Below are 15,361 nucleotides of genomic sequence, written 5' to 3'. Positions count from 1 at the left end.
CTGGGAACTGCTTCTGCCTTAAGATAGAGATAGTTACACAAGCACCTGGGTATTTTGGGTATTTTGTCTGTCAGCAGCTAGGTGTGCAGGGCCCCAGAACCCCCATGCACCTATCTCCTTAACAGCTGGCCGGCTTTGTGGCTGTAACAGGGCCTAGCAGCCATGCCTCCCTTCCCCAGTGCCCCAAGACGGACACAGTTGCACAAGCACCCATGACACAAGTTTTGCCTGTCAGCAGCTAGAGGTGCAGTTTCCCAGAAGCCCCTGCATCTGTCTCCTGAAACTTGGGAGGCTTTGTGGCCTCACTCCCATCCCTGCAGTTTTCACCCTGCTGTGGCTTAATGCACACAAGTGACATGAATTTTTTGCTTTCAGGACTTTGAAGTGCAGTTTCCCAGAAACTCCTGCACCTATCACTTTGAAACTTGATGTGTCGTGATCTTGGAATAGGCTACCATCCCTGCAAGTGTCATCTGAATCGGCCAAAACACAGTGTTATAGATATTTCATTGATTTCCCCATTATGCATTATGAATCTCTGAATCGGCTCCGAATCTTCTGAAGTGATTTGGCCAAATTGAATCGGAAAAATGATTTGCTGCTTCAAATCAAATCTCTTCATCTGAATCGGCCGAATCTGGATCAAGTAGTTCTCTATTCACACAGGCCTACCTGCCTCTTCTGGGAATGCATGGGGCTTGGCACAGGAGCGTGCCAAGTTTTAAGTAAAGTGTGTGTGTGTATGGATGGGAGGGGCATCTCTCCCCTCCTCCCCCCCGCCAAGTCTGCAAGCAGTCTAAGTTTCTTAGATGTACAAATACCATAATTTGGACTCTTTTAGTTTGGTGTTCAGGCCTTGTCTAGCAAAAATACTGTTGAGGTGGTAGATTGGTATAAATCCAGGTCTATGGTGGCAATAAATGCTTTTGCTAATGTACTGGTTCCCTGAGCAAAATAAGTTGTACCAATGACAGAACTTTATGGCAGTGTAGTGGGGTCTACAGTAAAACTTTTTTGCTTTTTATGAAAGTGTTTTTAAAAGAAAAATGGCATTTCTAATGAATGCTACTTAAATCTTTGCTGTTTTTAATTGCTGCTTTAATATAGTGCTGTCTTTAGACATTCCTGAAAAAAACCTATCTGTAGTACAAAGCAACAAAATTGGGTAGTGGTATTATAATTAGTGTAACTAATGTGTCAGTATTTTCAGAATTCACTTTTTGTTCTGTGAAAGCATCGTTGAACATAACTCTAATGTAAATCAATGCTGTTGGGAAAAAAATAATTTCTCTCTTTGCAGAAAAGCCTGCCATTGCTCCACCTGTCTTTGTATTTCAGAAGGATAAAGCACAGAAGGTAAGGAGAGAATATTTTGTGTATGTACTTTTTAATTGTACCTTGACTAACATTTCCAAGTAGTGGGGCGTTTTTTGTATGTAGTGTAACTGCTGTGAGTCTGACTTACAAGGTAATGACATTAATGGGTTTGTACTTCATAGAAAAAAGCATTAGAAAGCTCCAAAGTGTTTTGTTTTGCTCCACCACACTACAGGAGACGATTGTGAATAGCTTGAGCACTTTCAAGCAGTGCTTAAGCAAAGATATGGGAGGGGAGGCAGACCTTATGTGGTAATAGGAAGTGTGAGAACTGATAAATGGATGAAGAACTATAGATTAATCTAGTAATTTGTCCTTGCCTGTATTGTGTATATTTTTTTAAATTGTTTCCTGGCTTGGTAGGTCAACTTGAATTTGGAAATAGCCCAACATTGATGCTGGCTGGATAACTTAATTACTGTGCTAAACTTAGATTTCTTTTAAATCTGGAAAAAGAGGGTTTGTCTGTCTTTTTGGATGAATTCTAATATGTGGCTTTCACTTTAGCATTCTAACAATACCTTCCAGCATTTGTTTTAAGTTATTGCTATTATTTTGCCAGGAGGGACTGTTAATATTGAGAACTGTTTCGATTCCAGTCTAGATCAGTAGTAAATGGAAACCGTTACCTTTTTAAACTGATATGTTTAGAAATCTGAGCCAGCAGTCCATGGAGTTTCTTACTCTAGACATGCTTCATTCAATTTGGAGTTGAATTTTGTTGAAACAGGACTTATGAAGAAGCTTTCATTTCTCTTTGCTGCCTGTGGTATACCTCTTTGGTGAATTAAGAGAGATCTGCAGTCAGCAGGGCTGACAGTGTGATACAGTACTCTGTTTTTTAATAAGGTTGCACTTTTAAAACTTATTCAGTTCAGGTTGGTTTGTTTGTTTGTTTTAACTCAAGTTGCTTTTAAGTGTCCTTCTATAAATCGGATGTTTGTGTTCTTGTCAAATATTTCTTGTCTTTCCCAAAGAATGGTAGGTGCTTACAGTCTGTTTGTTTTTTTTTTAACTTTTAATTAGCATTATATAGAGAGAGATGTTGAATTCTATCATAATAAAAGAAAAGTAAATTTCTTTAGATTTAGGGAAAAACCTCAAATTTAACCTTTTTCATGATTTGTGTTCCTTAGCAGATACCTCCTATTATTTGAGAAGTACGTGAAGTATTTAATAATAGGTCTTTAGTCAGAATTGAAATGAATAAACATCAGTATTTTATTTTCTATTGGATGCTAAACTTTCATAAATATTTTAAACATTTAACTGATGGAAAAATCACTGGTGCAACACTTGAATGAATTTCCAGTTCTGGTTACAGTAGCCTCCCCTTAACAGTAATAACAGCTATTGGCGGTTCACAGCATTTGCTGTTAATTAGAATTGCTTCCTCATGTAGTTCCCCAGTTAAGTGGATTTTCTGATCACATGGCAAAATTTGAAGTCTTTACTGAGGCATTCAGGAGAATTCCTATTAAAATCTATCAGAATTTTGCCTCATACTCTTCAAGGGTTTATTGGATACTTTAAAAAAAAAAAAAAAAAAAAGGAAAATTATCAAAATGCTGTTTTGTAAGTGGTGATTTGCACTTGTGTTTGTCTTGCAATTTTGGTCAAGGTTTAAAGCTCTCGTGATGCACTGTTAAGTGTTTTGAAGAGCTTTGTGTTCTTCTCTAGCTCTTAGTTCAGACTGTCTTGGAGGTGTTGAAGGAGGAAATAGTGCATCAAGATGTGTGCCATATGTTTATGGCATTGGTGTTCAACCTGGCCCCTTCTAGGCAGATGAGTGTCAGGCCAGTCCACAGGCCAGATCCTGTGCATGAGGTCAGTCCATGGATGCGATATGGGGTCGAAGTGCCAGATGTAGCTGCAACCTGACCCTGCTTGTCAGTGCCATGTACTGCTCAGGGGTGTCATCTGGCCTATAGGGTTCCCACTGGCTGAGAGCCTCATGGGCTGGATTTGACTCGGGGACTGGAGGTTGAGCACCACCGGTTTACATGCTAACAATTTTTTCAGCCATGTTTGACTTTAATAGAGATTTAAACGTATGCTACATTTGGGAAATTCTATGCTGCTGAAAATGGTGTGGCAGATGAGAATTGTTTAAAGAAACAAACAAACAAAAGAAACTGTTGGCAGAGTGCACAGATCTGTTTTATATAGAAGTGGGATTCAATATGTCTTTTCTTCCAAACTTGCCTTAATTCAGAACAATGTCTCCATCTTTTTAAAGCTGGTACTAGTTTTGGTAAAGCTTAGAGCTAAATGGAAATAAACCTAAGCATACAAATGTCAGTGAGATCTTCTAATTGCAATAGAAGACTCTTAGGCTATGACCTGTGGGGCACTGTTGAGAGAGATGCATTGCACTAAAAATAAGAGCTTATTACCTCACTTCCTTCATGTATTAATGCAGTTATTGCCTCTGGGTCCTATTCTACTGTATGGTATTGCTGAACTGTGCTGCATTGTGCCATAAGGACATATGCATACATGCTCTTGAGTAAAGGACAATTCTCATTTACAGTTAAGTCTCTTGCACCTGATTCTGGGGCAAACCTAAAAGGCCAGAATCTTATTTTTACAAATGCATTGTTACACAGAATGAGGTGATGTCTTAAGATGCTGAATTCATGATCTTGGATTTTGAAGTCCCTTTCTCTTGCTTATTATATTATTTCACTTTATTCTTGTTACCTAATATACAGAAGGCATTTCTTTAGCTTTATCACTTAGACCAAAAAATTACTCTAGTTTTTATTTGTCTAGTGAGCTGTGTAGAAAAAATACCTTGTACTTTCTAGTTGGGACTTTTAATTTATCATCATGAAGCTGACGAATATTTAAATTCTGGGAAAGAAATGATGACAGGTCAACATGTAGCCTCCTTGTGAGAAGCCAGTCCCCTTTTCTTCCAGGCTTTAGGAATTGCAAAATTACTCTGATTTCTACCAAACTATTTTCAGGGGTTTGTCTGTGGGATCCTTCTTGCATTAAAAGGTAGGTGAATGATTGTTAATAGCCAAGTAGCTCAGAGGACAGAACTTAAAGGGAAAGGAGCTTGTTCAGTTTTGTGCATACTTCTCCTCCCAACTTCAGTTCATTACCTTTTGGTTAGGGTTGTGGTTTCTAGCATAACTATATCCCTTTTAAGGTATGTAGCTGCTGCAAGGAATAAAATCTTCACTTTTAAAGGAGCTAAAACATACATTTTTCCCATACCTTCTATCTCTCTCTTCCAGTCTTCAGACAGAGGTAGGTGGCATTCTCATTCTGTCTATCCTTCAGGGACCTTTTTTAGGGATGTTCCTTTTGTGTGGCTGCCTGTTACTTGCTTCTGCAGCAGTTGCTCTCCTAAGTTTTCCAAGAATGAGCAGAGTGAAATGGGTATTACTTTCTTAGCTAGTCTCACTGCTTTGTTGATTTTGAATCAACAGAGGAGAGGTTGAGGGGGACCTGCATCTCTTTAGCTTCCATCAGAGAAGGCTGAGAGGGGATTTGTCGGGGGGTGGGGGGCAGGCAGCAAGGAATAGGAGATGCTCTGTTTACTAAGGCACCCCTTGGAGTAACTAGAGTAACTAGAAACAATGGCCCCAAACTGACAGAAAGCAGGTTTAGACTATACGTCGGGAAGAATCTCTTTACCGTGAGGGTTACCAGAATCTGGAATGGGCTTCCAAGTGAGGTGGTGCTCTCCCCTGCCTTGGAGATATTTCAGGAGAGACAGGACAAACACTTAGCTGGAGTCATCTGACTTCAGTATGCTTTCCTGCCTGGGGCAGGGGATCACACTTGATCTGCTGAGGTCCCTTTTGACCCTATAAATCTATGAATGGCTGTATCCCAAACCAACTACAAATGCTTTTTTTCTGCTTTTTTTAAAAGCTTGGCAAAGTTGTAAAAGAAGTAGAGATTCTGGAGGTGCCTGCATGCATTGCATCAAATGTATAGATTTTCAGCTCCAAATGGAACTTCAGCACATAGTTTGACGGTTTAAGTAATGTGTGGCATAAAATGTCACCCAGTAATTCTTGTTTTAAGCCTTTTTATCAAGTATTCTTTTCAGAAAGACATCTGATCTTGAATTAAAAACTTCAAATGGAGAATTTGAACTTGCTTAAGCAAGTTGTTTTCATACCTTTTTATTGTTAAAAATTTGTCTTACTTTTAATCTGTCTAGCTTCAGCTTCTTGCTGTCATGTCTTATTATGTTTTGATTATAGTCTTTTGCTGTCAGAAATCTTTGTGCCATGTAGCTGCTTATTGATGGAAATCAGTTAACCTCTAAATCTTCTCTTGGGTGAATTAAATAGATTGAGGACATAGACAGGTGTAACTTGGACCAGATTCAGAAGGGGCCAGATTTGGCTATCCCGGGGTATCTGCATAGAATAGGTGGCTTATACTGTGCTATCTACTGATTTATGTTTTTTAAATGTCAGTTACTCTGGTGTAAATGTGTTATCTGTCCATCTTCAGAAAGGGCTTCAGAAATGATTTTGGGAATTATAGATGGGTGAGTCTCTCTGCCATCCCTGGGAAGCTGAAGAAATCAGCAGTCACATGGACTAATATAATCTGGTGGGGAAGTCAGCATAGCTTTTGTAAAGGGAAATCCTGTCTCCAGTCTGCAGGATTTTTTGAGGGTGTTAAAGAGGATGTGGGCAAGGGAGATCCAGTTGACATGATATATTTGGACTTTCAGAAAGCTTTTGACAAAGTCCCTCACCAAAGGCTTTTAAAAAAACTGAGTTGCCATAGGACTGAATGGAAGGTTCTTGTTTAAAAGATAGGAAGCAAAGGGTAGGGCTAGATGATCACTTTTCAGGATGGAGGGAGGTCAGAAATAGGGTACTGCATGGATCTGTGCTGGGTCCAGTTCTGTTAAATGCTTACACCAATGACCTGGAAGTTGGGGTGCACAGTGAAACATTCAGGTTTGCAGATCATACTAAATTATTCCAGATGGTCAATCCTAAGCTGACAAACTGCAAAAAGAATCTCATCAATCTAAGTGAATGGGGAAAAAAATGGCAGATGAACTTCAGTGTCGATAAGTGCCAAGCTAATGCATATGAGTAAAAATAATCCCAGATACACTTTTATACAATGCTGGATTCTGAACTAGCTGTTGTGACTTGGAAAAGAGACCTTGTAGTCACTCTGGGTAGTTCTCCGAAAGCATCTGCTCAATGTATGGTAGGGACAAAAAACCAACACCCCCCCCCCCCAAAAACAAAACAAAACCAAACCAAAAAACCCTGTAGGCATCATTAACAAGGGACTAGAAAACAAAGTGAAGAGCACTGTCATGCCAGTATACAAATCCATGGGGTGCCTACATCTTGAATATTGCATCTCAAAACTGATGTAGTGGAATTGGGAAAGGTACAGAGAAGGGCAACCAAAATGATCATGGGTATGGAACCAGTTGCTATATCAGGAAAGACTAAAAAGTCTAAGCCTCTTCAGTTTGGAAAAGACCAGGCTGAGGAGGAGTCTGATAGGTCTAACATCATGAAGAACAAGGACAAAGTGAACAGGGATCTATTATTCACCAAGTTCCACTGAAGTTAGTAGGCAACGGGTTTAAACCTAACAGGAAAAATTACTTGCACAGTGTAGTTACTGTATTTACTTGATTCCAAGGGAAGGTTTTTTTTCCTCCACATGCTACGTGGTAGAGCCAGGTAGGGGGGAAGCCCCTTGTCTTGCAATAGAGTACAAAGCCATGAGAAGGGGGAAGCAGCAGCCTCTGTATCCCTTGTCTCTTCAGCCCCTACCCCACCCTGCTTGCTTTTACTGTGGTGCCAGCAGGCTTCATCCTGCAGCATGGAGCATGGCTCCAGCCTGGCCCTGTGGCAGAGATGCTGGCCCTGCATCTCTGCAGTGGCCTGGGCTGGGGGCATGCTCTGTGCTGCAGGCTGTGGTGGTAATGGAGCCTGCCAGTCCTGAAGCAAGGGTAAGGGTGTGGGGAGGCAGAAGTGGTGCAGGGAGAAGCGGAAGGCAGCAGGCAGGCACAGGGGGAGGGTAAGTGTGGGGTGCAGTAGATGGGACTGGGCAGGTGGAAGGGAACAAACTGCTTTTCCTGCTGCAGTGGTGGTGAGGATGAATTCAAGATGACCCCTCCCCCCAGTAATTAGACTATATAAATTTTCCATGTATAGATTTATTATTGTTATTTATTGGGGGGTTATCTTAAATTCAGGGTTGTCTTGGGTTCAGGCAAATATAATAACTTGTGGAAGCCATTGTCTTAGGAGGTTGTAGAGGCAGATAGTATAGCCCAATTCAAAAAGAGAATGGCCAAATTCACAGCTGATGGATCTATTAATAGCTGTTTAAACAGAGCAATTGGAGATGTTTCCTCTGGTACCTCTGAACCAATGATAGCGGATGCCAGGGAGGGTAATGACCAAAAGACATGGCTTACTCTACTCAAAAAAGTCGAAGGTACGTAATCTATTAAGTGTACCCCTGGTGGCTGGACGTGGAGCTGGGAGGAGGAGTGCATGGCTGGACACAGACTGGGGGTGGCATGCAACCCCCCCACCCCACCCCCCTGCTGTGGCTGGGCAGGTGGTGTCTGTGCAGCCTGCAAAGGGGTACCGCTGCCCTTGCCACCCCCCAGGCCCCGGTCCTGGGATGTGGCAGTGCAGGTTGGGGGGTGGCAGCACTGTGTCCCCGCCTGCCCGCATATACCTCTTAGGGCCTTCCCGCGTGCCCCTGGTTGACAACCCCAGCTCTAGATTTACTTGGCTTGATGCTGTGGCAGGAACAGATGCTTTAGAAGGAAAGCATACTAGGCTGGATGGATCATTGGTCTGACCAGCATTTCAGCTGCTTTAGTTTTGTAAGAATTTTTCCAGTCTTCTAATTTATTCTTAAAACTCTCTTAACACCTTATTAAGTTTCTCTCTCGGTGCATGGACACCACCGTTTGAGATGCAATTTCAGAAATGGTTTAAAAATGCTGCATGCAGAGTGACTGCCCCTTTGCTGTTCTTATGCAGTATTTACTTGGTTAAGCATCCAGTGATATTGCCTGTTATGATCCATGTCTTGTTGAGAGAGATTCAAAGATAACATCGCCTGTCCAGGCGCACTTTAAAGTCTTCTAGTAATGTAACTAAGCATCATATTGATCTTTCTGACTCCTGCATTGGGAGCTCTTGTTTAGTAAGTTATCTTTCATAACTCGTAAAATATTTTCTGTGACTGTTTGAAATGGTAGTTCAACATATGATACTGGTGATGTGTACTATAAAGGGTATAGTTGAAAGTGGGGAAGGTGAGAGGAATCGGGAGGTAATTGTTGGCTCTTGTTTTTGGCAGTGCCTGGACATCTGACATTTTGTTTTGAGACTCACAGTCTTCTCTATCACTTTTATCTTCTTGGTTATGGTTTATATGATTTAGAAATAGCCTCCAATGTTCTTGCCCCTCCAAGTGCTGAGGCAGTGCCATCAGGTGTTCATATGTTCTGCATTTGCATTTCGCATGTGCCTAGCTTTTATAGCTGTGAAGGGGAACAATGGCTTTGCAAGGCCTGGGTCTGTGTGGGGGGAGGGGTAGAAGGGGGAAAAGGAAAGAAGGGCAGCAAAATACTGGTATTACGTGGTGTGTTTGATTGTAGGAAAAGTGCTTTTCCAGTTGTTATCTTTCACACTTTCTTGATTTATTTTGATTTGGTGTTTGGATTCAGTAGCATTTATACCTTAAAGCGCTTTTATTTTTAAAACCTGAAAACCCAGCATTCTGAACATTAGTGAAAAAAGCATAATTTTTTCAGATAAAACGTTAACATAGAAGTTTTGTCCACTTAGTTATTAATTATTTTAATTATTCTTCACTAAAGCAAATTCTTGCTCTTCATCATGGGTAACTAAAGTTTGCCTAAAGTAAATTCTGTAGTTTTTAGCTAGGTGTATTGTCTTCATTTAATGTTGCTCTCTGTTTATTAAACAGTGCTCTTGTTCACTGCAGAGGTAGCTGCATGTCAGTAGTGAATGAAACGATGGTATATTGTTTATGACGATTGTGAAAAGCTTTGGATCCTTAATGAAGAAAGGTGCTTAAACACGAAGGGTGCTATTTAAGCCACATATATGGGGGTAGCTGTTACTTATCAGATGCACCTTGGCTCTCAAAACTAGAGGTATATTGATACATTGTTCTGATATTGGATTGGCACTGATTTATAAAGAAAATTGACTGTATCGGAAATGACCTGATGTGGCTGATAATTTGGCCAATAAATGCCTGTGCGTGCATGTAGCTGCGGTGTAGTACGCAGGAAGTGAGGAACACAGTCCAGCAGCTTGGAGAACTGTGTGCAGCTGGTAAGTCTGTAGTGAAAGGGGAGGGGAAAGGAAGTTGGAGGGGGAGATCAATGCCCTCTGCAGTGAGGAAGGGAGTGGGACTGGGGTAGGCATTGCCTAACTGGGGTAGGGTGGGCATGGGATGGAGCCATAGCTTTTCTGGGGGGTGGGAAGTGGCTCCTGCCGCTGTGTGCTGCTCGTTTGGCCGCTCCTGCTGCTTGTGCGGGAGAGGCCACATGAGAGGGAGCACACCCCTGGATCTGCGTGGGGCAGAGTGGGCTGCAGCTGTAGGCTTGGGTTGGGGGCTGTGCTGTGCTACTTTTGGGGTGGGCAGTGGTGGTGCTGGGAGAGGGCTGTGGGGGGCTAGAGCAAAATTTGGGGTGGCTGGAGCCCTCCCCTGTAGCCCCCTTCCCAGCACAGCTGCTGCTTGCCCCAAGTGCAACACTGCAGCCTGCCTGGCCCTCCTGGACAAGCAGTTGGAGTAACCTGCTCCCCGCTCCTGTGTCTCCCAGATGAGCTGCAGCTCTGCCCTAGTCTACCCCACCCTGGATGGCTAGTGCCTACCCCAGCCCCAGTCCCTCCCTCACTGGGGGGTCTTGATCTGCACCCTCCATGCTCCTTCCCTCCCCTTTCACCACAACAGACTTAGCAGCTGCTTTCAGCTGTATCGGAAATCGGATCAGTATCAGCTGATATTCCTCCTTTTTAAAATAGGCCATTAGTATCAGCCCCCCAAATCTCTATCAGTGAACCCCTACTCAACTCATCTTGTTTTTATAGATTACTTTCTAAGAGTGATCCAGTCACTGATTTCCCCCTAAAGTGATCTCAGTCTCTTCATAGCTTGCTTCTCAAAACACTTCATACTGCAGATCACCAGAAAAAATGACTTCATAAAGCATACTGAATCTTTGCATACTTATGTTCTAAATCGCCATTGAACCTTATGGTCAGTAGATATTTGAGATGCGGTGTCCTCCTCAAATACCAATGAATAAGGGTAATGTTGATCTTGCTTCTACATGTGGGGGAACTGAGATGCAGTAGATTCTGTGATTTTGATTGATGTGTTTACAAGGGAGTCTGTGGCAGAATGGGTAAATCTTGGAGCTCCTAAACCTTGTGGCATAATTTAAAAAAAAAAAAATTGTGTTTTTAAAAAAAAAAAAATTACTGCTTTACAAAAATTTATCGACGCACAAACATAAATAATATCATCTTGTGTGAATTGCAATATATGCATCACCTGTGTGTTACAGCCAAAGTGTGCAGTTTACTAGGCTTTTTAAATGTATGACAGCCACAACAGTGAAATAGTCCATTATTTCCAGCAGTTGTCTCCTTGCTGGTTCTGTCACCTTTGATCCCAGTGGGTAAGAAAAATTGAGACAACTAAGACGTGTTGGCCAAGGCTTAAAAGTGGAAAGAACTAAATGCCAAAGTCCTTGGACAATTACAGCTAGCAGAAGTGTTTTGGTTAGGAGGCATTGGCACTTTGCCTTTTTTATTTGCTTCATCTGATGCTTATTTAAAGGTGGATAATCAAATTTCAGGTTATTTTAACCTGTTTTCATTAGTGTGCCAACATGGAGCAATTCCTTTTCTCAGACTATGAAAATGGTGAAATTTTGAAAAAAGGGTCAGTACATCCTTTCACTAGGACAGTTGCTCCATCGTGTTGCATCCTTGCATTGAAGGGACATTGTCTTTTTTGCTCCCAGTCCTCTGCAGAGCAAAAAGGTTTGTCGGATTCAGGAGAGGACCCACAGGGAGAGGCTGAGTCCCCCCACCGTGGTCTGGGTCACACAGAACCAGCTGGTGAGCGCGACTTTGAGCTTCCTGCTCCCACTGTTGCCTCAGTCAGTGCTACTTTGATTCCTGCTTCTGAAGCCCAGCTTGCTCCTATTCAACAAGAACTGGCAGGGGTAAGTGTGAACCTACCAAGTACTTCTGCTGCTGAGGGGGTTAATTAAAAAAAGCAGTCTTCCCCTGAAGGATTTAAGTGATTTGCTGTTAACTTGAGGCAGTGGAACATCTGACAGTTCTTCCAGCTCTGTACTACTCCCTCCAAAGACAGTTGTTTAGATAATAAAAATGGTATTTGTTCAGATGTGGGCCTTTATAGTGAGGAAGATTTTACCATCTTTGTAATTTACTTAAACTTAGTCTGTTCATTGGCTAAAAAAAGTTGGTTTCACGGTTTCTTACAAGAAGGAATTTTCTTTAACCAGAAAGCGATAAAATAGGGGAGGGAAGTAATGAAAGAATTTTTAAAATATATAGGAACAGAATTCTTTTTTTTTTTTTAATCTTGATCATGATCCTCCAGTGCAATGAAGTAGGAATAGGGAGAGTGTTCTTTCCACTGGATGCAGAGGAATTTTTCACGTCACTTCATAGTGCTTTGGAGCACTATTTAAAAAGCAGGAGGAATTCCTTAATTAGTAGAAGTAAAATGTTGCTTTCAACTTTATCAAATTAAAAAAAACCCAGCTATCTAAATTGATTCCTTTTGGATTTCTTAAAGCTTTGTTTGTTACCTAAAAATCCAAATATTGTGTCATGAGAGTATTTATTTTTCGAAGATGGAACAGATAAACTAGTGCTGCCAAGTGGTTTTTGTAGAGCTATTATAACGTAGTACTCAGTGTTGAAGTCCCCTCATGGACAAAACTTAAATCCTACTTTAGAAGATTTTTCTGTCTTTAAGCATATTAAAAATGTTCATCTGTGAAAGCACTTAAGCTTTCAGAAGGTGTATATTTTTTCAGTTGTAGCCACCAAGTATCACCACTGGCTGATGGAAGCTGGTATCCACACACTATCATTTATAAAGTGGCTGGGAAAAGTTTTTAGTGGACCTTTTAAAATGTAAAGTCTTTAAGTATGTGCTGGCAAATATTTCTAGATATCCTAATTTCCTAGAAAAGGACTATTTGCATTTTTCTAGGCATTTTGAAGCAAAAGCTAGAAGTTCTGTAATGTGTCTTTTGAAGAGAATATTATATTGCTGATTCCACTGGATCTTCAGGACAGTACTCATCGTCCAGATTACTTACCAGCAATCCTAGTGAAGATCTGGTGAGGCAGTTTTAGGCACCTCCTCCAACATGGGTGTCACAACACCTGAAAACTTAAATGCCTGACCACAGTAGGATAATTCAAGGAAACGGATGCCTTCTCCAGTCATTAGGGAGAGTGCGTGTCCCCAGAGGACAGTTCAGAGAGCTCATATGCTGAGCAGGGAGTCTCTTGGAATAAGCTAATATGAAACTAAATTCCTGTTCTTGCTCGAGTGTACTTGGATTAGGGCTGTACTTTGTGCTTCCATCCCCTGAAAATTTAAGAGCCAATAGAGGCACATAATGCTGTTGCTGACCTTTTATATAAAATTTCTTGGAGGTGGAAGATGTAGGCGTCTTGCCCTTGTTTCTCTCGGGAGGTTCATCCATAATCTCCCAGTTCCCAGAAAAGTGCCTTTACTTCCAGGCTATAGAACCCTCTGGCTATAGGAAACTTCTAAGCCTCTTGTTGAAGCTGGACTACTGTGCAAACTTGGAATGGAGGAATCACGGGTCTGGAAGCAGACCAAGATCAATTCCCTCTCCTGGTTAGGGACAGAGCTGGAAGTGGGGAGACCTGTGTTCTAGTCCCTGCTCCTTTGGTTCTTCGATTTTTACTTTGGTCGTTGGACAAAAAAGATCCTGGGAAAAGGGCCATAACTCAGGTCTCCCGCTTCCTGCGCAAGTGCTTTACTCGCCAGTTTATTGCACATAAAGGTGTTGCCTTCTTTTGTTCTGGCTGCATCTGAGTAAAAGTGAGTGACTGCTGTATTTTGTACTGAATTCAGTGTTGTCAATGTGTTTAGACATGCACCTACCGAGGGACTTCTGGGGGAGGCAGGCAGAGTTTAGGCACCACTCTGCCTGGCGTCTGCATTTCAGTGGACTTGGTGGTTGTGTGGTGGGGGAGGTAGACATGTAAGCATCTTGTGCCCCAGACTACCTGGTGTCATGCATGTAAGGATGTTTTTAAATCTAGGTGCTTAAAGATCTCTGCTGTCCAAAAAATATAGGTGCTAAGTGAATTCAGCTGCCTAGTGACTTGTGATGGGGAATATTCTGGATTTGTTTTTTGTTTAGGCACCTTGTTTATCAGTCTGGATTAAGCTCTAAATTTTGACTTGTAGATGTTATAAGTAGTGATGATAATTCAGCATTAATAGTTCCTGTCTAGATGACGTCAAGCTATATCCACTGTTTGCAAGGTTAACCCTTGGCACAACTAGAGACTGTTTGGTCCCTGACGGCCACCCCCTGTTATACTGAAGGAATTAGTTATACTGAGGCATGTTGTAATTTGCCTCCTTTTATGGCCCTTCCAAACACTTTTCTGATCATTGGAGAACTGAAGTTTTTTGGAACAGCTTTTCAGCAATAGCCACAGAAGAATAACTTATCCTATTCATAAACTTATTGACATAGTCACCTGCATTCACAGTAGATTATACTTGATCCTAGAGGTCTTAGAGCTAAGTACTGCACTGTAAATGCATGAATTTGGCTTTGTCAGGCCAGGCTAATAAAGAAGAACTGAACAGATGGATGAGCTGAAAGGGCTAATGAACTGTGTATGTGCGCATGTGTGAAATATAGGCTCTTAGTTCAGTTTACTACAGTTTGGTCTCTGAAACTAAAGGGGGAAAAAAGTATTGTTCTTCCCAAGGAAAGAGCTTGGCTCCCATCTTATTGGCTGTAGAATCTTCTTTACATTTTATTTCAAAGATATGAATAGAGAGAAATTGAATCGCCACGGTTCTTTGCTGACCAAGAATCCTGGCTTCCTTTAAGTTTGGTTTTGGTTGTTTTTGTTTTGTTTTAAATGAGTTTCACCCTTAGATCTCTTCCATTCCTACTTTTCTGACTGTGATATAAAAATGTTTACTTTGCAAAACACAGATTAAGATGCATGCTCCAAAGTGTTTTGGGTAACTCTTGAGTCCTGAAAAATCCCTTACCGTCATGATTTATGAAGGGAATAATTGCGTGACTGCAAAATTCAGTGTCTGTAAGTCAGTTTAGTTTATAAACGGGAGGCAGGCTAGTGCCTTTGCTGCTGCTTCTGTTTCCTGTGCAGTAGCAAAGTGCAGTTAAAGTTCTGGGTGGCACCCATGCTGTATTCGGAAGAATGTGGGCTGCTGGTTTGAGAGAGAGAATTTAGGAAGTGTAGTGGACGGAGATGGTCAGTAGGAATCTGTGGAGGAGGAAAAGGATAGAAGGTTGCAGACATCAGGCAAGTGGCCCAATTTTAAGTCCAAGATCGCACTTTTGATTTTTCTAATCGGTAGGGGTGCACTGATAAAGATTTTTTTGGCCGCTTTTATTAACAAGCCATATTGGCCGATACCGGTCCGATTGCCAATATGTAGCCCAGCAGCTTGGAAAGCAGTATCTGCCTGGTTAGTCTGTTTTTGGGGAGGGAATGGGTGTCGGGGTGGGGAGAGCAGAGATCAGTGCTCCTGCCCCAACCCCACTTCCTCCCTCACTGTGGGTGGGGGGGCTTCTCCCACTACTATGTGCACCACTATGTGCCATGGGGGTATGTTCCCCCAGATTTGTATGTGGGTGGGTTGCTGCTTCAGGCTGGGGCCAGTGCCA

General features: G+C 41.9%; 1 protein-coding gene across 1 annotated transcript in view; it reads left to right on the top strand.

Moving 5' to 3' along the window:
* Nucleotides 1-1,290: 1,290 nt before the first annotated feature.
* Nucleotides 1,291-15,361, top strand: part of RANBP3 (RAN binding protein 3) — a gene marked incomplete at its 5' end in the record, with an annotated part of 105,211 nt that continues 91,140 nt past the window's right edge. Inside the window, 2 exons of the mRNA XM_019550692.1 lie at nt 1,291-1,356; nt 11,426-11,629. Of these exons, the coding sequence (XP_019406237.1) occupies nt 1,291-1,356; nt 11,426-11,629 (270 nt within the window). The remainder of the gene's footprint in view (nt 1,357-11,425; nt 11,630-15,361) is intronic.

Source organism: Crocodylus porosus, unplaced genomic scaffold (genome assembly GCF_001723895.1).
Source record: "Crocodylus porosus isolate Cpor-Errol unplaced genomic scaffold, CroPor_comp1, whole genome shotgun sequence".
Lineage (NCBI taxonomy): Eukaryota > Metazoa > Chordata > Crocodylia > Crocodylidae > Crocodylus > Crocodylus porosus.
Note: the sequence above shows the minus strand (reverse complement) of the source record. Positions and strands in the feature narration are given on the sequence as shown.